Genomic DNA, 23,729 nt, shown 5'->3' with positions numbered 1-23,729 from the left:
AGTCGGCAACATAGAGTCATCCTGGCGACAGCCATGTTGTTTGTTTCATTCTGTCTACTATGACATTTCTAAATTGTTGTTCAGGAGCACTGTAAAACTGATGATGCTTATTGTGCAGATCTCAATTTCTACTGTAAAATATCACTGCTGTTATTTAACAGTAAATGTTAGCAGGATCGGGCGATGGTTATAGTCCGTGGGCTGGAGGGGCCCGCCGTGCACCCCCTATAAACCTACTACATGCGTATTTTGTTGTTCTTTAGGATCTGCTGAATTAGAAAAAAGATGTCAACATCGGATATTTCGGAATGCACTACCTCTCTGGGCAGGTTTTTGATTTGAATGTACTGCGAAAAATTGTGACAAATGGGTAGGGGTAGGGACACTATATCCTTCCATACATTAAGTAAACTAGAATGAAATAACACAGACCTTTACATTTTTGAAAAGCTCAGATAACACGATTGGAAAAAATTTGGGATAATTGGATTTTCACATTTTGCAAATTTCTCAAAAGTGTTTAGGTGCCATATAGCTGAATGTTGCAATATCGCAAATTATTAAATGTGTAATATTAAAAGAAAAGCAGATAGGATAACATTTGTAGATTAAAATCGACATTACTTCACCATCCAATGATCCCAAATTAGTTCCAATCGTGTTAGATGCTGCTGATTATGAGAAACACAAACTTAAGCAAAATAAATTTGTGTATGTAGAATAGGACATCTTTAAAATGAGTTTTTTTGACAGCTTTGAAATTTTAGACCAAGCATACCATGTAACAATTGTGATTTACTTTTTAGGAAGCAAAATTTTGACAGCTTTCGTGTTTAAATTATTTATTCTTATATATTAAACAAGAAAACAAGTGTTAACATTAGATATTTAACAATGCACTACTTCTCTAGAGTCAATTTTGAATTGCGTGTATCGGTATGGGGTGGGCAAAAGCTGGGGGTAGGGGTACAACATTCCTTCCTTGATGAAGTAAACTGGCTTGAAATGTCATATATCTTAAAATTTTAGAGAGCTTAGATAGTGGTCTTTCTAAAAGGTAAAAGTTTTTAGCAAAAAATATGACGTCATAGGATTGGATGACTTCAAATCGATTTTTCTGGCAATTCAGTATTTTTAAGCGGAAAAAATATGACAACTGGTTTGCTTCCAATGAAGCGAATCAAACGGATTTATGGATGTTATTTACTAATTGCAATATGCTGGAGAAGAAAATAAATGTCAAAATTGTGTATTTGCCATGCAGTATTGTCTCTAGTCACTAAACTTGTAAGTTTTGCTACACTGGTATATCGTCAATGAGCATTTTATTGGTAAGCAAAGTTACTCACAGCTTTAAAAGGAAGATTTTAAAACGCAACCAGGTAGTCATATTGCCATTTTTCTCCTTAAAGTAATATAAATAGACTGTTGATGACTGTCTATTTTTATGAATTTACTTTTCAAATATTTTTCGATAAAATAATATTGATAAGACTTGTTTGGAAAATTGTCCATGCCTCGTCTTACTGATACAGCGAGCATCGCTATCAATCTATTAGGCCGTAGGCTAGAGGGGTCGTCTACGTGCATCCCCCGACCCACCCACAGGATAACAAAGCTGTATTTTTCAGAAGCCTTTGAAACAGAAAAAATATAGGGACAGAAAACATTAGGGACTTACTGCGCAGTTCACCGAAGTGTTCAATGCGTGAAAAGATAAGCATCCGCGTCAGCGCGTCTGACTGCAACTTTTTATGAGCTGTCAGCCAACTTGTCACATGAAAAGTTTAACGCGCCAAACCCAAAATATTGTGGCGCGAAACCAAAAACATTCACTCGCCAAACCATGATAATATTCTGTTGCACGCTTTCAAGGCTTACAAACAGCTTCGACGGCCACGTTCACGTCAGCAGACCGGCATATTTAGCGACATGGCAGAATATAATTTTGTAAGTTTCACTGGATGGAGATTGAAAAGGGGGAAAACGACCTCCCGAGATTTGCAGAACTGTATTGTACAGGAAATACTGCTGCTTGGAGATCCACTTACTGGTAACTTTTCTCCATTTCGCGAGGTCGCTGAAAAGTTTCGTTTTAGTGATCAAGGGGTACGAAAATTATGGCGCCGCTTTGTATCATGTAAACCAATAAAGGGAAACAGGGGATCGTACCCGAAGCTTAAAGATGGTGACATTGAACTGGTTGAAACATTAAAATGCTCTCGGCCATCTATGACGTACCGGGCTATTCAAGAAAAGATAGCGGAGTATGGTGATATCTCAATCAGTACGATTGGACGAGCTGTGAGAACACGTCTATCGGGTGGGCCCTGGACGTTCAAAAATTGACGCCAGTTGCTTATGAGAAATTCACTGATGCGAATATTGCCTACTGCAATGAATTCGTGAACTTTCTGCACGAACAAGACCCGCACAAAGTCCAGTTCTTTGATGAGGCTGGTTTAAAATTGACTCAAGATCTCAACCCCAGATTCACGCTTTGCGTGGCGAAAGAGCAGTTCAAATACAGCGGTATATGAGATCTCCTGCAGTAACTTTGCATTTGATGGTCAGTCTTGAGTACAACAAATACCTATTTTCTCGAAAGGATTTGATACATTTGGAGGCGTGGTTTTAAAAATTGTTTTGGCGAGTGGATGTTTTTGGTTTCGCGCCACAATGTTTTGAGCTTGGCGCGTTAAACTTTTCACGTGACAAGTTTCCTGACAGCTCATAAAAAGTTGCAGTCAGACGCGCTGACGCGGATGCTTATCTTTTCACGCATTGAACACTTCGGTGAACTGCGCAGTAACTGTTACGGTCATGTTGTGAAGGGTACCGCAAAATCACAATTTTGCGACCCACATACACTTTTGTCAAACCTGTCTTCTTGTAAGTCATCTGCTGAGCTTACATGACCTAGTTTAGAGGGTACCATTAGAGACGTAATTTATTCTTCCTTAAAATATATATTACAATGAGCATCATCACATGCACAAGCCAAGTTTGTCGTCTCCGAACAAAAAATACGGGATTTATTCGCTGGTCGTTCTACGTCACGACAACCCGCGTCTATGTCATCAATTTTGGTGCGGCGGACCTTTTTTTGCGTCGATCTTCGGTGTGCTCGTAAATGTAAACAAACAACATGACGGCCGGTATTTCCTCCACGATCAAAATGTATCTGACGTGAAAATATCGTAAACATTAGTCATGATTATTAGAATCTGTCAAAATACATAAAGTAGGCAAATTTCTGAGTCCTCATGTTTTAGTTTTGTCGCCAATATCCATGGGGGTTCGTATCCCCGTATACACCCCGCCGACGCCTGAACTTTCGACGCACTGTACACTTCGATGCGGTAGACATACGGTTTCTACTGCAACAAGGGGGTCAAGAGCGGTATCCAAGCCTCCAAAAGTCATGTATTGAAATCGATACTTTCACAGACTACGTAAACACAAGAGTGTACCACCTGTATATTCCGAAGGAATTACATGAATAATTTGCGGAAACAACTAACTCGAAGGTGGTCGCGTTACCGTGGGTACCGTAAGTTATTGCAACCAGCATCAGGCGCAACGTTAACAGTGTTCGCGCCGCCGTGAGATTCAGTCGATTATTGTTCTCGAAAAAAAAGCGTCTCCTCGTCTGAGGTAAATTTCTAGGCCCATGCTAATTTTGAAATGGTGTAAAACTTTGCGGAAGGTACGTGTAGACCAAGAGGTCGTCTGGCATTTGCACCATACACGAACGAACGTGAACGCCGTGTTCCTTGCTCACGAAACGGACGACTTGAAATGATTGACAACTTGTGCACAGCGTATTGATATTATTCCTAAAGTAGTTAAACGCGGAATCGTCATGGAAAACTTCTTTTACTTTGCAAAAAATAACGAATTCTTGGCTTGTGCATGTGTTAAGTATATTATTCCCTAATATTTTTCTTCGTTTAGCTCGGAAAATACTCGTGACGTAATGACCGTGTCACCACTCGTCTCCGACTCGTGGTGACATGGTCATTACGTCACTCGTATTTTCCTTCGCTGAACGAAGAAAAATATTAAGGAATAATATCTAAATATCGTTTGTAGTTTTCATGAAATAAGACCAAAACTTACCCCATACCCCAAAGGTTTATGTCACGAACTACTGTCAAAACTAATCTTAAACTCTACCAATTATTTACCTAGACATAATACAAAGGGTAATGCTTTGCATTAACTTTGTTTTATTTTCTACAGGTACATGTCAGAAACTTAAAATAAAGTTTTAAAAGAAAATGTATTGTGATGAGGTAGCTCTAACAGTCATTCTGAGGGCTACCGCAAAATCAGAGTATTGCCGACTCGCATACGTTTTTGTTGAATATACGGCTAGTTTTCAATCGGGTTCGAACCCACAATATGTCTTCTTGTAAGTCGTCTACTGGGCTTATTTTTTAACATAAGGAAGGTGGGGGTATCATTAGAAAGATAATTTATTTTTCTTTAAAATGATTTATTGCAATACGCAATATCCTCTGCAATTTTAATGAAATAAGACCAAAACTCCCCAATACCCAAAAGTTTTATGTCGCAAATTACTGTCAAAACTAATAACACGATTGGAACTAATATGGGATAATTGGATGATGAAGTAATGTCGATTCAATTTTCAAATGTAACTTCATCTAATTTCCTTTTTCAGTTACACACTTGTTTTTATGAGTATTTTGCGATATTGCAACATTCAGCTATATGGCACTTAACACTTAATATGAAAATCCAATTATCCAAAATTAGTGCCAATCGTGTTTAATCTTGAAATCTACAATTATTTACCTAGACATATTAGAAAACACAATGCTTTGTATGAAATCTATTTATTTGCTACAAGAACATAACACAAATATGAACTAGAAAGCATTTGCAGGCAAAAGCGAACTTCCAGACTGTCAGCATTTACTGTGTTGTTCTTGAATTAAAAATTGTAAGTGGATATATTTTGCAGAAATGGTGAAAGCATGTCAGCACTGTGTTCATATTCTGTGGATGCTATGCCAAATGTGTTCGATAGCAATAAATATTGGCATCAGGATTACACTGATGATGTATGGAATAAGGTTGAACCAAGTTTTTCACCAAGACCAGGAGAGGTATGGTAGTACTTTGCTATCGTTATTAGCCAAGTTATTATATTGAATAGGTGTGCCAGTGTTTACACATGTACAGCCCTTAATCCAGCTGCATAAAAGACAACTACAGTAGGATTGTGATCAGCTAATATCATATATTTATATAAAGTTTGTAAATTTATTGATACAGCGTGAATGAAATACCACATACTTAATCATAATAACATGTTCAATCTTTTACCCTTTAAGAATGGTATGTTTGTCTGAAATTGGTAAGAGAGAAAATTAGCTGGCCCTTGATAGAAACATATCATGAAGTTCGTCATTTTATTGGTATACTATAATGTTAAAATAGGACATGGATGCAGGTTTATAAATCAGAGTTTGTGCCAGCACCAGCCGCTAACGACTGGCACACCTGTTTGAAAGCCGGGACAAAAGTGATCTTGCTGGCACAATTTAAGAACAATAAATTTTCTTTGTGGTTGATAATCAACACAGTGAAAGACAAAGACATCACTGGGGTCATAAAAGCTCACATGTAAAAGAAAGAAATCTGATAGCATGTCATCTACATTAATGAATTCACATAGGTAGTAAACGGCAGTGCAGCTTTGATTATGGTCGAGGGCTAGGGATGCTGGGAAAGAAAGAAAGTAACATATGACTTCACATGTCATGATCTTGGCCTGTTAATCAAGTGTTGATCCAGAAAAAATGACAACATGTTAGCCGACAGTCATTCTCCTTATTGCCTCTGAGTAAGAGTATCTGTCAGTGCTTGTATTTCAGACAAAACTATTTCAACTATCATCTATATAAAACCACCACACCACCTCTGAAACTCATCACGTCATCTGAAAGCAAGATGTGAGAGTAAAAAAAGTCGATCTGGTCAACAAGAAAACCACTTTCATAATGAAGAGAAACCAAAGTCGTACCCTTGTTGTCATCAAACATTTAATTTTCCCTTGGAGTGTTGCTTTATCAACCTCACTAAGGGATAATCTGCAAACTCTGTCAGAATTTCCATATAAGCGTTTGTATCATGACCACTACATATGAACAGGACACGTACCTGTATTTTTTTTCAATAGTATTAAAGAACATGAACAGGCAGCAGTGCTTTGAGATGCGCACTTAGCCGTCAATTGACTAGATCAGCAGTGTGAACGTTGCTGGAGTATTGCAAATGGATGCGAAAAATGAGGTAGTCCTGTGTTTTCTAGCTAATTGGCAAAGTCCAAACACCACGAATTTTGAACCCACTTTGAACCAACTCCAGATTTGTTCATGCAAATTGGTTTGATGAAAGAATATCTCGGCATCAGCAGAAGTTTTACATTATTGGCAGTGACAAACCAATCCAGGAAATGCTTATAAGTATATTGTCATCAGTGCTAGAATACTAAACAGTCGTTGATTTGAAGAAATCAGACCTTTTTTATCATACTAGACAAAACGATTGATGTGAATTATAGTGAGTAATTGACTTTAAATTGCAGATATAGACACATCCAGCAATTTATTGGTAAAGGTTCTCAAACTAATGTACCTTTTAAGTTGCAATATGGATCGGAATTGACCTTCATATTTCAAAGATTTAAAACTTTATAGAAAAATCCATAACAATTTCATTTGGAGATAAAGCTAGTTTTCAATCGGGTTCGAACCCACAACATACGGCATCAGTCGGCTAGCGGAGAGGCCACAGAGAGAACCGCTCAACTAAATCCCAACTCTCAAAAAGAGTGGTTCAATAGCCAGCTAAGTTGTTACATTTTACTGACTGAGACCGCTCCACACGTTGTAGAGTTCGTGAAGCACTCACTCACGCATGCTCACTATCATACATCGCACATACAAACTTTATCGAGGCGAAGAAACAAATTTCTTTACTTTAACTGGGCGAACGATAACCTCGGGGACAATTCTGTCCACCAGCAAAGCTATCAACCCAGGATAGAAAATACGGCTAGTTTTCAATCTGGTTCGAACCCACAACATATGGCATCAGTCGCCTAGCAGAGAGGCCACAGAGAGAACCGCTCGACTAAATCCCCACTCTCAAAAAGAGTGGTTCAATAGCCGGCTAAGTTGTTACATTTTTCTGACTGAGACCACTCCACACGTTTTAGAGTTCGTGAAGCACTCACTCCCGCATGCTCACTATCACACATTGCACATACAAACTTTATCGAGGCGAAGAAACGAATTTCATCACTTTAACTGGGCGAACGATACCCTCGGGGACAATTCTGTCCACCAGCAGAGCTATCAACCCAGGATAGAAAATACGGCTAGTTTTCAATCGGGTTTGAACCCACAACATACGGCATCAGTCGCCTAGCGGAGAGGCCACAGAGAGAACCGCTCGACTAAATCCCCACTCTCAAAAAGAGTGGTTCAATAGCCGGCTAAGTTGTTACATTTTTGTCACTGAGACCGCTCCACACCTTGTAGAGTTCGTGAAGCACTCACTCACTCTTGACGGGTGCGGCTAGCTGGCAGGGTACGCTTACCTATTCCGGACACCTGGTACCACCACTACTTTGTGGTTCAAGATGACCCCATTGCCTTTGTTATTTTCAATATGTTCCTTGGACCTGGTAACTTTCTTAGTTACCTTGAATGATAACGATTATTGGACCTGATTTGATGTCTATTACTATCACACATGCTCACTATCACACATCGCACATACAAACTTTATTGAGGTGAAGAAACGAATTTCATCACTTTAACTGGGCGAACGATAACCTCGGGGACAATTCTGTCCACCAGCAGAGCTATCAACCCAGGATAGAATATACGGCTAGTTTTCAATCGGGTTCGAACCCACAACATACGGCATCAGTCGACCATTAACAGGAAAACGGGGATGGCTCTTATTTGAGTAAATTGATTTAATTACCGAATAAATTGCTGTTTTGGTACGTACTGTTTGCGAGAGTAAAGCACAGAATTTTAAATGTCATTTCTACGATTTGAATATATACGCACGCGTATTTGGTGCATGGTAATGGTTTGCGAAATTGCATTATAGTGTCAACATGCCTAGCTAGCACTCTCACGGGCAAGCGGTCAGGTCTCTGCCCACGCCCTGGGTCTCTGCTAATTGATTCAACCTAGTTAAAAATAGAAGAAATTGGCCAAAAATGTCGGCAAAATAAACATTGTATGGTCAGATCGAAAGATGGAACCAGAAAAAAGTGTGACACGCGACTACTGCACAACTTCGAGGAAGCAGACTGTGTCAACAGTTTCTCGCGAAAACACCAACGTCGCCATTGTGTGATGATCAACTTCACTAGCCAGCGGTGTTTTCTCGGGCAACATCGACCTACCGACACCGTGCGGACCCCACGATTTGTAGTGTGGACCAAGACGTAGTCCCTCCACAAGGAAATAACTTAGATCTGTTTAGCATTCATTGATAATCTTTATCCTTCAGGTCAAATATGCATTTTTCGGAAACAAAGAAAAACTGCAATCTCCATCATTAATGGCATGGTCTCATTTACGATGCGTCGATCGACAGGCTGATATGGCCATGCAAGACCAGACTGAGGGGCAAGACAGTTTCCGAACTTCTGCAGTGGTGGATGATACTGAAGTGGGCAAAGCTTTCAAATACAACCATTTTCAGCAATAGAGCGCGAAGCCACTGCAGTGAACTGCAATAAAACTGCTCACACTAATTAGTTTCAGCTGTAGCCAGCTGGCAAAGTCGACAACATTGTATGTCCCATGCAGACAGTTTCTCTGGGGAAGTTGAAATAAAAAAGATATGTACATGGACCAGTGCATGGTAATGTTACATTGTATCTTAATCTTGAACACAGGGTGCCAATCGTAAACTCTCATTTACAAGACGAGCCTCAGACAGAGCTAGTTTTGCCTTTGTACAAGCAGACATTTTGTCTGTATCAAGTAGCCTTGTTCAACACCACAGTGACCACCGCTACAGTTGAAACTAATTAGTGTAAGCAGTTTTATTGCAGTTCACTGCAGTGGCTTCGCGCTCTATTACTGAAAATGGTTGTAAATATAGCGTACAGATACCTCGCCTTTTAACATGAAATATGTAACAACATGCAGCGGGGAGATGATTGCGGAAACGCTGTCAGGCACGCGGTGAACACAACTAGATCGGTGTACGTGGTCTGGACGCTTGATCGATCGAACGTACACAGTAGGTGCACACGGTGCGGCACTGACATACATGTATATGGGTGAAAAAATCAATCACACGATCCTTTGTAGAGCTGTACTTTATCATATCGATATACTCATATTTCTGAAAAATTGTAATGCTACCAAAGTTAGGCAAACGCAAAATTTACAATGAATTATCATTATATATGTCAAGTTCTGTCATCGTGTCAACATCGCCCCTCAAACGTGCACTCTATTTAGACGTCATCACTCTTGGTTGTCACGTGCACAGCAGAAAACGCCAATGTTTTTGTTTTGAAAGTTTGTTTACAAAATAGCTTTTCTAGGCGGCCGCAATGTCTCAAAATGAACGTATTTGTGTGCCGGGATTGGTTAGGGGCTTAGCTAATAACAATTTTCCTACAATACACATTTGACACTATTTTGAGATTCCAAAGCACTCGTATCCAACACGGTTAACACAAGTTGAACATTTTCGTATTCCAAGCTCAAATTTGACAATTTCACAGCATAATATTAGGTATGCAGCTGTGAAACACTCGAATTCACTACCCGGCTATCTCAAACAATAATCATGTAGACTGGTTTTCAAGTCCGCATTGAAACATCATTTACTGAATCTGCATTAAACTCTGTATGTTTCCATCCTCCATCACACTTAAGCTTGTACTGAATGAAAAAAATTTCTTTCTCAAAAAGTAATTATCTGACAGTTTTGATATTTGCTATACAGGTTCCTAGGGGCTATCTCAGTGTGATATATTGAAATTGTGATTAAATCTTAAGTTTGAATTTTCGGAGTAATTTTTACGATTTTGGGTGAAAAAGTTTGTTTTTCAAAAACTACTCACCTGATAGTTTTGATATTTTGTATCCAGCTTCCTATGGTTTGCCTTAATGTGATATATATCGATATTATTATGAAGTCTTCAATTTTATATTTTTGTCGCTATTTTTTTCATTTTTAGTCAGGCCATCCTGAAATAAACTATCAAAGATATCCACTTTTTTATTAGCACATGTGTCAATACAGAACGATATTTAGATATCATTCCCTAATATTTTTTCTTCATTCAGCGAAGGAAATACAAGTGATGTATTGTCAACTCTTGGTGACACGGTTATTACGTCACGAGTATTTTCCGAGCTGAACGAAGAAAATTATTAGGGATTAATATACTTATCACATGCACAAGCCAAGAATTCGTTATTTTTCGCAAAGTAAAAGAAGTTTTCCGCGTTTAAACTTTTGCACTATGTTGGATGTCCAGTAAACTGACTAGAAAATTTTTGAAATCAACATGACCTACGATGATGACCTCTGGTTATATACAAATGACTTGTACCAGTTCGTTACCACTCTAAATTTGGAGGGTCGTTTGCGCAATCGCAGATTGGATGACCTCGGTGAACTTTGATATGCGCATGCGTAAACAATTCCAGAATGCATCAAGGAGATTACAGTGGGAATCTATGTACGTACGTGTTGCCTACCTTACGGAAAACCTATGTCCACAGTAGATGAGAGTAGATCTACGGACCGTCTGCAGTAGACTTTATGTAGATCTACATCAGGGTTTTGTAGATGAACAGCCACAGCAGTTAGTCTACATGAAGCTTTGTCTACAGATATTGTCCACACCAGACATGACTATGTCTACATTTCGCACTAACTTCGTCTACGCTTGATCTACACTGATCTACCATCCAATCTAAGGGAGTTTCATCTACAAAATTCACTTAGGCAAACAAAGACTCATCTATTTCTAATTCAAAAATCACCATCTTGTCTACATTTAATCTAATGTATTGTTTCTTGCTGTATACTATGTCCAACAATCCAATCTCTTCAAATTCTATGATTGGCAAACTGCAGGCTCCATGCGAGAAGGCATGAGTAAAAGACAAGACATTTTACCTTACATTTGAAATATACTGTACAACAATAGAGAGAAGAATTAGTGAATTAATTTTCATTTCATCCTAAGGCACTCCTGTTTAACTCGAGAAACACAAATGCAAAATATCACAGGGATCAAACTACAATTTTGTGGTAAAGTTAAAATGTAAAGATTATCCAGTAATTGATTTTTGAAAAAGTGACTTTAAAGTGAATCACAATAAAAAGAATAAAAAAAAATCAATGTTTTCATTGATACTTTCTTCAGATTGGTCAATACAGTAGCATCTAACCACGGGCCGGACCCTGATCTAATTCATAAGTTGTTTTTTTTAGTTATGTGACTATTACAAAACTTCATAAATATGCAAGTGAGCTATTTGTTAACTGCAACTTTATTTCCTCGGCTTCATATCCAACAAACAATCAAACGAACCTGTTTGATATCCCAGCTGCTTTTAATTGTAAAAAATAAAATCAAAACTATCCTCGTATAAAACTTTCTGAGTATCATTAAGTCACTTCTGAATCGTGTGAAAATCAGCAGCCATGGCCCTATCTCTCGTCAACTTACAAATAATTGTATTGACATTGTTATCATTGCCACGTAACAGATAAGACTACGTTACAGTGTTATTTTGGCAATTGCATTTCAGTACGCATGCATAAAACACGAGTCAGCTTTAAAATTACCAGTACTGCTTTAAGTAATTTCTTCACCTGAGCGACGTATTTTCTTGCATTTTCATGAAGAGTTCGCGCATGGACTGATCTCCCCACCACCTTTCAGCCTCCACCTCTTGCTCTTTCAGAGCAAATGACCTTGTAACTGGCTTCGATTTCCGGGTCAACTGTGAGAGTTGACCTTATGCGCATGCGCAATCAGAAGGCCCATGTTTTCAACGGTTCATCATATCAATGCATATCGGGGAGAGAAGCCAGCCTGCTCACCATTCGTACTTCAACAAATCTTATTTTTCAAGCACATTTTCGTCATCTGTACACCTTGGAAACAATGTGACATCAATTCTGATATGCATAGAAAGTGTTCCGATCGAGAATTACATCGGGTTGAGACATAGGTTGGCATCGATAACTTGACGATGGCAGTGCCTCGACTACAGTGCCAGTATACAGCTGTAGTGGTACTGCGGTAATTGTAATGCAACTTGTAAGGTAGGCCCGTGAGCTTGAGGTAGGCAAGGTTTGTTGATCGCCTGTTTTAATACCACGACCATATGAATTTTGATTGTGTAACATGTAGAATATTTCAGTTCTAAATTTTTTAATAAAGCGTCGTTGAATGTACTGAAATGCTTTGTATGCAGTTTATTCTGTTAATCATGTAATGATGTATGTACAGTTGAGAAAGATTTTGAAAAATTTGAGTAGGCCTAAGCATGCACAATGTTCTACTCTCTATTTCGACCTGAATACCACTCATGATCGGTCATTGAATGATTGATTTTTCCAGCGTGAGATATCTTATGCAAAGGTCCATCGATACCATGGTGCTCAGTGAAGTTGCCACCAAATTACATCAAACATATGTTGTTGTGATATGCAATATTGTGATACTCATCATGAACTGCAGCCCTAGCCTGTGCTACACCATGGCCATCGGTCAATTTTTAAAGTCTAAAAATTGATTGACATGTTAACATACTTACATTTTCATTTTCAACACTTTTGCAAGATCTCCATGCCTCACTAATTTCTTGTTCTTTGTCTTAGCTACATCTAATACGTAATTTATTCCATCTACATCTTGTCTGGCCTTTCATCTACATTTTATCTACTCTCTAAACTATGACCTGATGATTAATATGCACAAAAGTAGACAAAGCAATAGATCTACATCTTGTCTACATGTCATCTACCTGAGATCTACATTTCATCTAATTTTTCATCCACATTTTGTCTACATTTCATCTACTCTCTGAACTATGACCTCATTAGTATGCAAAAAAGTAGATGAAGCAGTTCATCTACTGCCCAATTAAAATAAAGTCTACTGTAGATCTAATGTGGACTAGATGTAGATCTCAATTTTCCGTAAGGGCTAGGTTATCTGACGCGGAAATGGATGATGACCGGCCCAAGTGCAGCCGGGTAACGAATTACAGTCAACTCGCACCTTTCCCAACCCGCCCAGAACCAACTTGCCCAATTCGAACTCGCCCGATACCAAGTCGCCGGATTCCAACTCGCCCGATGCCAAGTTGCTCGTTGTTTGAGATGTAGTTGTAGATTCCATCATGTAGATTCCTCCATGATTCAATGTAGGCCCCTACGCAAACCCGATGGCCCGAGGCCAGCCAGCTCTGCCCATGTGGTGGCACAGGTGCCTGGGTTGCCGGTGTACATGCATAGAGAGAGATGGGATCATCTCTCTCTATGCATGTACACCGGCAACCCAGGCACCTGTGTGTGGTGGGAGGCCGTATAACGCCTGTAACACACAGCCCTGCCATGCAGAGCTAGAGGCCAGCTATTTTCATGCCGAGCCAGTAACTCGTAAAAGACGGTCCTACTGTTCCTAAAGACATGAGCCAGTAACTGCAGTAACTTTCCCTATACGTAAAGAACCGAACGAAATTTATTCTTTCAAGAGATTTGCAAAACATGAAATTCGCAAATAAAAACTTTTCCGCGTTGGCACATATTTCAAGCCCTAGAAATATTTGTTGTAGGCTGTTTTAAGAAATAAAACTTTTTTTACGTACCAAGTACTCATAAAAATTGCAAAATAGTATCGGGCGAGTTGGCATCGGGCGAGTCGGTATCGGGCGAGTTGGAATCGGACGAGTTGGAATCGGGTAAATAGGTTGTTTACACACCAATTTCAAGCTGATTTAGACCTCAATGTTCGCTTTGCCGTACATTTTCGTCCGTGTTCATAACTGAGCGCACCATTCATTGGTAAATTCCCGGGGACAATTCATTGGTATTATCACTGTATGTACTATAATGATGAAGTTTCGGAATGCGAATTAAGTTGAACTTGAAGGCGACGTGCAAAGTAACTGATTTCACTCCGTGCCCAATGTGTCTAGGTCGGTTCTGAATGTGTGACATACACGTGTTTGACTAACACAGTAACAGCAGTGTATCTGTATTAAAACCTGTATCTCGAGCATGCTGAAGCTTAACATATTTACGATGTGGTTTAACTTTATAAGGGACAGTGGAAAGTACGAAGTCAATGTCAACCCCTACCCACGTACTACCCTAGTGTGGGGTATTTGGAAATAATCTTTGAAGTTTGATAAATGCCTCAACCCCGGGAAAGACAACTTGGAAACATTCAGTCAATAATGATAGCTCTTTATCAAAAATCTGCACTTCCAAAGTCTTTGAACCATCCACAGTTCGGCGATCATCAATTTCGCTGGCTTGACCAGGCTAAACGAATACAATTTGGAAGGGTAACCGATTTTCAAAAATGTCCCCCAACGTCCCCCATCAACGTAGCTCAATGAAACTGCCATCCTTTGTTCATCTTATCGATTGAATAACTTGAATGACATTGCTCACAAACACATAAGTAAGCGAAAATGGGACATTTTTGAACTGCAGATGCTTGACCTGTCACTGCCGATACTGAAAACATTGAGGTCACGATCGCACTACGTCAAACAGAAAGCTCGAAAAGTTGGCAAATTACGACTTATCATGCTCTCTTGCTGCCATGATGTTGTAGTGAGGTTAGTCACGAGGTTAACCACGACCAAATTTTTCCTAACTTGGCCTTACATAGCATTAAAACAAAGGCCGAAATTAGCCGATGTCAAAATCAAAACACGAAGACTTCGAAGTCAGTGACGTAATCGAGTTGAGATCTGGGCATGCGCAGTCGTTCGAAAACGACCCTCCAAATTTAGAGTGGTAACGAACTGTGTACAGATTTTAAGTTTTGACAAAATTGCAAACTTAGTAATCAAGCATTGAAATTGACTGCTGATGACGCGACATATATTGATATATACAAGACAATATTAGACACATGAAATGAGACAGTATGACATGCATTATTGAATACTTTTTTACTTTTATGAAGTTGTCAAAGTTGGACCCTTGACCTGTCTCATTTTAAGTGACAAATCTAAAGTGCAAGGAGATGTGATGCAACATTTGCAGACCTCATTAAGATAATCACTAATCAAAACACAAGAACAAAGACAGACATTGTAATAGATGGACAGCAGTTCAGTTGAGTACAGGACCCTGAATTGAACAGACTTGAAGCACTGCCACTGATAAGACAAGACGTGTATAGATTCTACTACCAGTGTAACTATCTCTGATGAGGATTTATTGTATTACGTTTTTTACTACTCCTGTCAATAAACCCAATTCATACCAATATAATCGACACCCGTGTGAGGCGGGTAAAAATTTCTGGAGGCACCAATGGCATTGAATTCGAAATTGGTCAGGATTAGCAAGACCTGTGACACGGCACAGACGGACTGCACAGTAAACTGTAAGTGTGATTTAATTGATGTACCTTGAAAAGACAAGAACGTCAAGATGGCAGATTGGAAACAGATAAAGACTTTGCAAGAAAGTATCATGGCATCAACTATGAAGATGACCATAGAACAGTTAGGTGAAGTCTTTAAGATATTGAAAGTACCAGGCAAAGATAAGACAAAGAATGGGAAAATTACAGCCCTGCTTGAACTACACAAATTCATTGGTACTCCAGGAGACTGGAATGTTGGTGCAGAAGATGGGGGATTGGCAATCATCACAGAATGGGAGAAGAACATCACAGAACTTGGAAAGAACCGTCAAACAGGTGAGGGAGATAATCCATCCCAAAATGGCGGCCAGCAAGATAATTGTCAGGGAACCGCCCTCAAAATGGCAACATCATAGCTAGTCTGGTTCCCTGACCCATTTCCCCGGTAGAGGGCGTGGGGAAATATAGGGTCAGGTACCGGCTAATGTAAACATAGACGCTATTGGGTTAAAATAAAACAAGCTGTGATTGGATGAAAGTAACACTTGTAACTTTTTCTCGTGTTTCTTGGGTTTCGCACTTTCAGGCTCACTTGACACCAACTTCTTGTTTGTACCACAAAGCCGTGGAGGTAGAAAGAAAGACTTTTTACCTCCATGATTTAGCCACTGTGATTTAGCACACCTCTCGATACTTTTAGAACGTCGACATGATGCCTGGCATTTTTCACGAAATTCGGACACCATTCTATCCATCGAAATCAATCGTCGTTCACAGTTCCAACAAAGTTTGCTTTCAATTAGCTGTGATATCGCAGCAGTACTTGTGGCGTGTATCGAACGTACTCTGGTCATTGGGGTCACGCCACAGTCGGCGATGACCTCAATGACCCTAGCGCGTTCGATACACGCCACAAGTACTGCTGCGATATCACAGCCAGCCTTCAATCACATCTATTTCCCCGTACTTCTAGATTAATCCTTTCAGTTTGTTTCCCGTCTCGTGTGCCAATGTTTTTGGTTCGGATACCTGTGTTCGAACATAATTCTGATCCAGTCAAATTTGACCGGCGTTTTCATGGTAGCAGCCATATTTGTTGTAGCATGTTCTGTAAGGTGACTAACCTCCGCCATCTTGAACAAAATTCTGTTCAAGATGGCTACCCGGTACCTGACCCTATATTTCCCCACGCCCTCTACCGGCGAAATGGGTCAGGGAACCAGACTACATCATAGCTTCTGGTGTGGCCCCTGGGCAGTCACGTGATAAGCCAAAGACCGCCAATTCTGTGTCCACTGTTCTTCATACCAAAGACTTTAAGATTGAAGGTCAACTTGGGGAGCCAGAAGACACTGATCCAATGATGGTTATAGACATAATTAATCAAATGGATGATGGTAGAAGTAAGGGGTACAGTGATAAGGAAATTGTAAGAGCTGTATTGATAGCTTTGCGCAAGACAGTAGAATTTGGGAACGTTGACACCTACCGTAACTGTGTGTCAAGAGCATCATGTGTATATGCGTAGCGATCAGGCGCAGAACGGTGGATTGTACGTTTTTGGACCCCGTGGCGCAGAGCGCCAAACGTGTCTATGTCGCTCCAATGTCTGTGTGTGTGTCCGTCTGTCCATCTGTCCGTCCGTCCGTAGACAGATTTTGTTCCACTCATAACTTGAGAACCCCTGAGTCCAATTGTAAGAAATTTGGTATGTAGCATTGTTATGATAAGATCTAGATCTGATTAGATTTTGGTGGGTGTGGCTTATCAATTAAATGCTCATTTGCATATTTTTGTAATGAATTTTGTAATGAGGCTCAAGAAGAACTCAACCAAATTAGATGTGACTTTGCATATACTTTGATTACCCATTAGCATCACTATGATGAAAGTTTAGTTGGTTTCGCTTAATTAAACACTGATATTTGTGATCTTTTTTTTCATTTCAAATAAAAAACGTGCAAAGTACATGAATTATGAGTTATGAAATTGTTTGTATAGCGCCATCTAGCGGTGAGAATTATCTGAACTTTGGATCTGGTACCGTCCGTGTACTTGAAAAAGAACTACGTCCAATTCATTAAGATTTACTGTGTACATCATGAAAACCACATCATGAATACTGATATGTGTGTGATCATTTTTTGGAATAAAATAAATGTATCAAGTGGTGTTTTGGAAATTCGTATGATCCGAGTCAAATGTCTGACTCTGAGTCATGAATTTGTGTCGTATGGTGTCATCTAGCGGTGAGAATCAGGAAGTAGAAGACGTCGAGAGGTACATTATTATTGTGAACGTCGTAATAACTCCGCGATTACTGCCTTGAACAGGTTTTGTAGAGCGATTCTATATTCAGTACAGCTACGCCCGTGTATAACCTTGCATAGTGCATCGCGCAATGCCAGTGTCAATGACGCATTGTACCACCACTGTCTATTGTACATGTACCAGCACAAGTGCGGTGCACTTTTAGACGGTCCCCAGCTGTGTGGCGCACCCTACGCTGCGTGAAAGGGAGTTGACACTTTGCATTTAATGCGCTCGGCCGCACCTGCCCCGACGTGCACAAAGAAGCCATTTAGCGATATCGTACCCGTTGCATTTTACAGCTACACTAATTAAGCAATAACCCACACCGCAGGAGGGTATACACGAGATTTTGGTACAATGCGACATATAGCACGAGCCGATAGGCGAGTGCTATATGAAGCGAATTGTACCAAAATCGAGTGTATACCCGACTGCGAAGGGGGTTATTGCTATCATATTATATCAACTTGCTTGCCTTTGTTGTCTTACTTGGGTATTTTCATCATTGTAAGCCCCAAATGCAGAAAACGGACGTCTGAGAGATCGAACGTCGGAAATTCTACGCCCGAGACCGAGCATTTTCATAAGTTGGGATTACTTAGGCCTACAGACCCAAGATAAATACGCATTACGTTCATATCGACATTGCATTTTATTCGCATGCAACACGAACACTATACTTGTCAAAAATACCTGCTGAAGTCACACAGAAATGGGTCAAGAGTTCAACTCAAAAGAAAAAAAGTAACATTTTTTTTCTTAAATTTACATAAGAACAATAGTCCCGGCTTTTTTGGCATACTAAAAATAGATTTGTCTCATTCTGTACCGTATAAGCGGTATACGTCGACCGCGGCCGTAGCGACATTCAGAGGTGGCTCAGTGAAGTTACAGGACCTATTTTTGACGGATAATTTGGACGATAATTGTACCAGAAAGCAAGAAGTTTTGAAGTAATCCAGACTTGCGATGACTGCAACTGTGATGAACAGTTGTGCAGAGTGTGTTGCCCAATGCAGGGAGAGCTAGACGCTGACACTGCTCGTTGCATTTGATGTCAAATTTAGTCGCAGTCGCCACGAGTCATCCCAATGTTATGTGGACTTCTTAGTGTACATCCTCAGGATATCCCGGTCTGTTACAGCCCAAACTTTGGTAAAGAATATATGACATACTGTTATTGTGATTACGGGCAATTTTCGAAAATGCTGGTTTAGGGGCCCGTTTTACCACCGCTATTAGTGCTAAAACAGTATTTTAGCATCGGTAGAATGAGCTCTCGTCCAATCAGAATGGCGCATGGTAGCATGATATAATATAATGATCTTTTCATGATTTGCTACAATTGCCGATCCTGCTTGAACCAGAGCCAGTACAAATGCAAACTTCCAGTCATCATGGTTTCTATTTTATTTTTTCCAGTGTAAAGATTTCCGTAATAAATATCAGTTTTACCTTTGTAAAAGAGTTGTGTCACATTATGTCACATGGAGAAATATTTATGTTTTGTCAGTTTCCTGTTCTAAGAGTAAATAAATACGGGTTGTCTTAGAGTAAATAAATACGGGTTGTCTACATGGTACAGCGCTGTAATTTACGGGATGAGACTGGTATGGTGTCGCAAACCTTGAACAAAATTGCGATAAAATTATTTGATTGATCAATAGAGGTTGACCTAATGATATGCACGTCCTGTTGAACCTGCTTGATCCCAAGGCGAAAAGCTACAGCTTTTAAATCCCATTCCGTCCGAATGTGACTCCACCATCTCGACATTAAAATCATACGCATTTTCCAGGCGTCTGTAATCAAAATTCGGGGTATGGTCTTTCCATGTACCGTCCTTCTTATTTTCGTATTCGAAAATCGGAATAGTGAAGTGGGTTAATAACGTTCATATGGAACGACGATTTGCTGAAATCCTACCATATTGAACGTCCTGTGAAAAAAGCAGTGCACCTATCTGAATCGAAACAGTTTCTATTTCCTATAGTGAACATGACTCAGAAAGGATATGACGTCACCAGCTCTGCATAATTTTGTCATCGCTGCTGAGCATGAGTTGTAAAAATACACCCTGGCGCATATATTTGTGTAAACTAAGGCCGCGTTCAAAAAAAATGGTGGGGGGGTGGAGGAATCGCGATTGAAATCTTATTTTTTTTCAGATCCCCCCTCAATATCCTCAAAAATTTTCAAGTCCCCCCCTCTATACCCTCAAAAATTTTCAAGTCCCCCCCCCAAATTACCATATAGCCGCATATTTATTAGGAATGCACGCAGAGTAAAAAAAACCATGTAATGTGTCGTTCTGCACGCAAATGTTCAACACTACCTTTTATCAGCAGGTTGTAGAGCCATATACCTAGGGCAAGTTCTTAAATTGATTCATTTTTAAATGCATCAGTGAACTTTTTGGATTTCTCAGTCTAAGCCGCTTTGAGTTTATCCAACTCTGGCCAGTTCAATGGCACCAGCTGAAAAGCACACAAAATGACAATCATGAGAGAGTATGAAAATTGTGTATTCCTAGCTACGTTTAACCAAATTGTGAAAAAATGAGCACAGTGACCTACCGAATTTTTTTTTTCAAAAGTACAAGACATATACAACTTAGATGCCACTTATAAAATTTTTTACAAAATTGACAATACTGGAAGGTTAAAATATTCCAGGAAATTAATGTTTTAATCTCAGAAATTTTGGGAGTAATAATGGCAAATTTGATAACAAATAAAACATTCCATTTAATCACACATTTTTCCATTTAAATTACAGTCTTTACTGTTAAGAGTTTTACTTTTGTGTTATTGGTACAATGAGATGTGAAAATTTCATTCACTGCATGAACTTGAAATAAATGGTGTTATATATTGATTTAAGTGATTTTAGAAAAACTGGCTTTTCATCGTACATTTGTATAAGATCAAGTATGGTGACCCCATCTTTTTTTTCTAATATTTGATTGTTCTCATATGCCAGAATTCAAAAATTCACGGTAACTGTTAGTCCCCTAGTCTTCTATGTGTTGCTCTCTGGCTGGATCTTGTGTACATGTATAAGATGTATGTTTCACTGTCAATTGAGTGTCATATGACCGAAACTCTTCTTAAACTACATCAGAGTCAGAGCTACATGTATCACTGTCACTGCAGGTATGTAGTAGCAGGGCAGTAGTTGTATTAACTTTTCATTTTGACAATATTTTTGTTAAGTTTATACAATTGTGTTCTTGTTCTACTCCCTACAGAATGTTGAGCTATCCAGTATTCATCTTGCCAACACAGCCTACGTGTACCGTGCATTTGCATCATTCAATTATCACCAATATTTAGACAAACGGGCTTTGTTGACCAACTGAATATTGTGTTTTTCAGCAGCATGCTGTAGAAAGACACCAAGAAACTGTTTGATACATTGCATAGAAATATTGAACAAATTATCAACAGTTGTAGCTCCCACCCCATTACAAGGCCAACTTGTTCTATGAAAATTTAATGGCATTCATACATTTTTAGACTTTTTCGAGATTAATGGCATTCATACATTTTTAGACTTATTCGAGATTAAAGACATAAAATATGACAAAACAGTTCTAGATTTTGTTTAATTATTACTAACATTAGAACCATTGGACGACATCAAAATGTTGGGAGTCAAAATATTTTCAGGTCCCCCCCCCTATAGGAAGAGCAAAACTTTCAAGTCCCCCCCCTCGACTACCCCAAAAATTTTCGAATCCCCCCTGAATTCCTCCAGCCCCCCCCCACCACTTTTTTTGAACGCAGCCTAAAATAGTTCAAAAGACAGAAGTCAAGTGTATTGACATCTGAAGAAAAGACATCTGAACTTCGATATAGCTATGAAGTTTCCACGTTTTTTCCGTACTCGAAGAGCCACTTGTAATACCGGTCAAGACGGAACTTTGCATGGTAACACAGGGTACAGGGGACAGTCGCCTGGGGTGGGGAGGAAGGTGTTTTTTGTGCAACGGTTTACCTTATTTGATTTTATTAATTTTGACTATGATATTTCAAATAAAGAGTTCAACTCTACACCGTCTGACTGCTTTATTATTACCGACAAGTCCTTATCTCCTCTCCAACTTGTGTATAGGCCTACACCTCTGTAATTACTCCGTAAACATTGCCAACTTGCTAATCCGCTGTCGGTATCAGCGGATAAAGTGACTGAGTCAACACCACAGCGGCTATTGACAAAGGTTGAGACGACCCAAACTAGCCAAAATTAGCCAAACCACCATAAACCACCATTAACGACCCATATCATCAAGTAAACGACCTAAAATAAGCACAGGGATGAAATATGTCTCAGATTTCTGGAGAAACCGCCCCAAAAAACGGCGAAAACCAGCCGGCATTTTCGATCATTGCAAATTCCTATACATGCCATCAACGAGTTAAGGGGTTCGGTTTGTTTCTTCAATAGAGGGCGCTGTGCAAGATTGTTACTGCTTTTACAACGTAAAGTGTAGCACAGGGAATTTCCCCGTTGTCGTGTTTAGTGGCTTACCAAGGAATGAGATCAAAGTTTTTAGTTTATTACATTTTTACAGCTCATTCACATTTTTTTTGATAGCAACATTAATTTATTTGAATAAATTCTACAAACCAAATATTAAGATAACATGTGCCGTGGCCCTGGTTCCATACATGTACATACACATACCTGCATATATGTGCATGCATGCATGCATGCACACAAACATATATATGCGTGCATGCAGGTTACCATGGAAAGTTGAAGATCTAGCAAATAACAGATTAAGTGGGTGGTCGCTTTAAAAAAAACAGCGCCCTCACATGGCCATATTGATACAAGGGCATATTACAGGAAACATGCATGTCTACATTTATATGTGGAGACACACACACACACACATACATACATACATACATACATACATACATACATACATACATACATACATACATACATACATACATACATACATACATACATACACACATACATACATACATACATACATACATACATACATACATACATACATACATACATACATACATAGGCAGGCTGAGCGCCCTCCTTCGGTGAGCCCAGTTACGATGCTGAAGTTATTTTCGTTTTCAGTTGTGTCATCGAAATGAGCCCCACAACTTGGTAATTGATAGTACCAACAACATGGCTGCCCGCAATTCTGTCGACGGTTTCTCCAGAAGGTGGAGTTTTATTGTATCCCTGAATACCTAGAATGTTTGTTTTAGGTCGTTTACTTGATGATATGGGTCGTTTTTGGTGGTTTATGCTGGTTTGGCTAATTTTGGCTAGTTTGGGTCGTCTCAACCTTTGTCAATAGCCCACCACAGCCGTCCTTATTTCACTACGTGTGGGACGGCTGTGGTGTTGACTTAATAAGCTAATCCGCTGATACGCTCAGTCATTAACAAGTTGGCAATGTTTGCGCAGCAATTAGAGTGGTATGTGCACTGGTTGACGAGGAGATAAGGAATTGTAGGTATTGGAAACACAGTCAGACAGTTTGGAGTCGAAAGCAAGTTGGCAATGTTTTTGGAGCAATTACAGTGGTGTATACACAAGTTGGAGAGGAGATAACGACTTGTATAATAACAAAGCAGTCAGACGGTGTGAGTTGAACTTTTTATTTCAAATATCACAGTCAAAATTAATAAAATCAAATAAGGTAAACCGTTGCACAAAAAACACCTTCCTCCCCACTCCAGGGGACTGTCCCCTGTACCCTATGATG

At 39.5% G+C, this 23,729-nt stretch overlaps 1 protein-coding gene across 3 annotated transcripts in view; it reads left to right on the top strand.

The window, feature by feature from the left end:
* The window catches only part of LOC139121059 (semaphorin-2A-like), a 291,580-nt gene that overhangs the window by 194,199 nt on the left and 73,652 nt on the right, over positions 1 to 23,729 (top strand). For all 3 annotated transcript variants that reach the window (XM_070685673.1, XM_070685674.1, XM_070685675.1), the window contains one exon: positions 4,994 to 5,138. In XM_070685673.1, the coding sequence (XP_070541774.1) occupies positions 4,994 to 5,138 (145 nt within the window). The remainder of the gene's footprint in view (positions 1 to 4,993; positions 5,139 to 23,729) is intronic.

The sequence above is a fragment of the Ptychodera flava genome, chromosome 21, assembly GCF_041260155.1.
Source record: "Ptychodera flava strain L36383 chromosome 21, AS_Pfla_20210202, whole genome shotgun sequence".
Taxonomy (NCBI): domain Eukaryota; kingdom Metazoa; phylum Hemichordata; class Enteropneusta; family Ptychoderidae; genus Ptychodera; species Ptychodera flava.
Note: the sequence above shows the minus strand (reverse complement) of the source record. Positions and strands in the feature narration are given on the sequence as shown.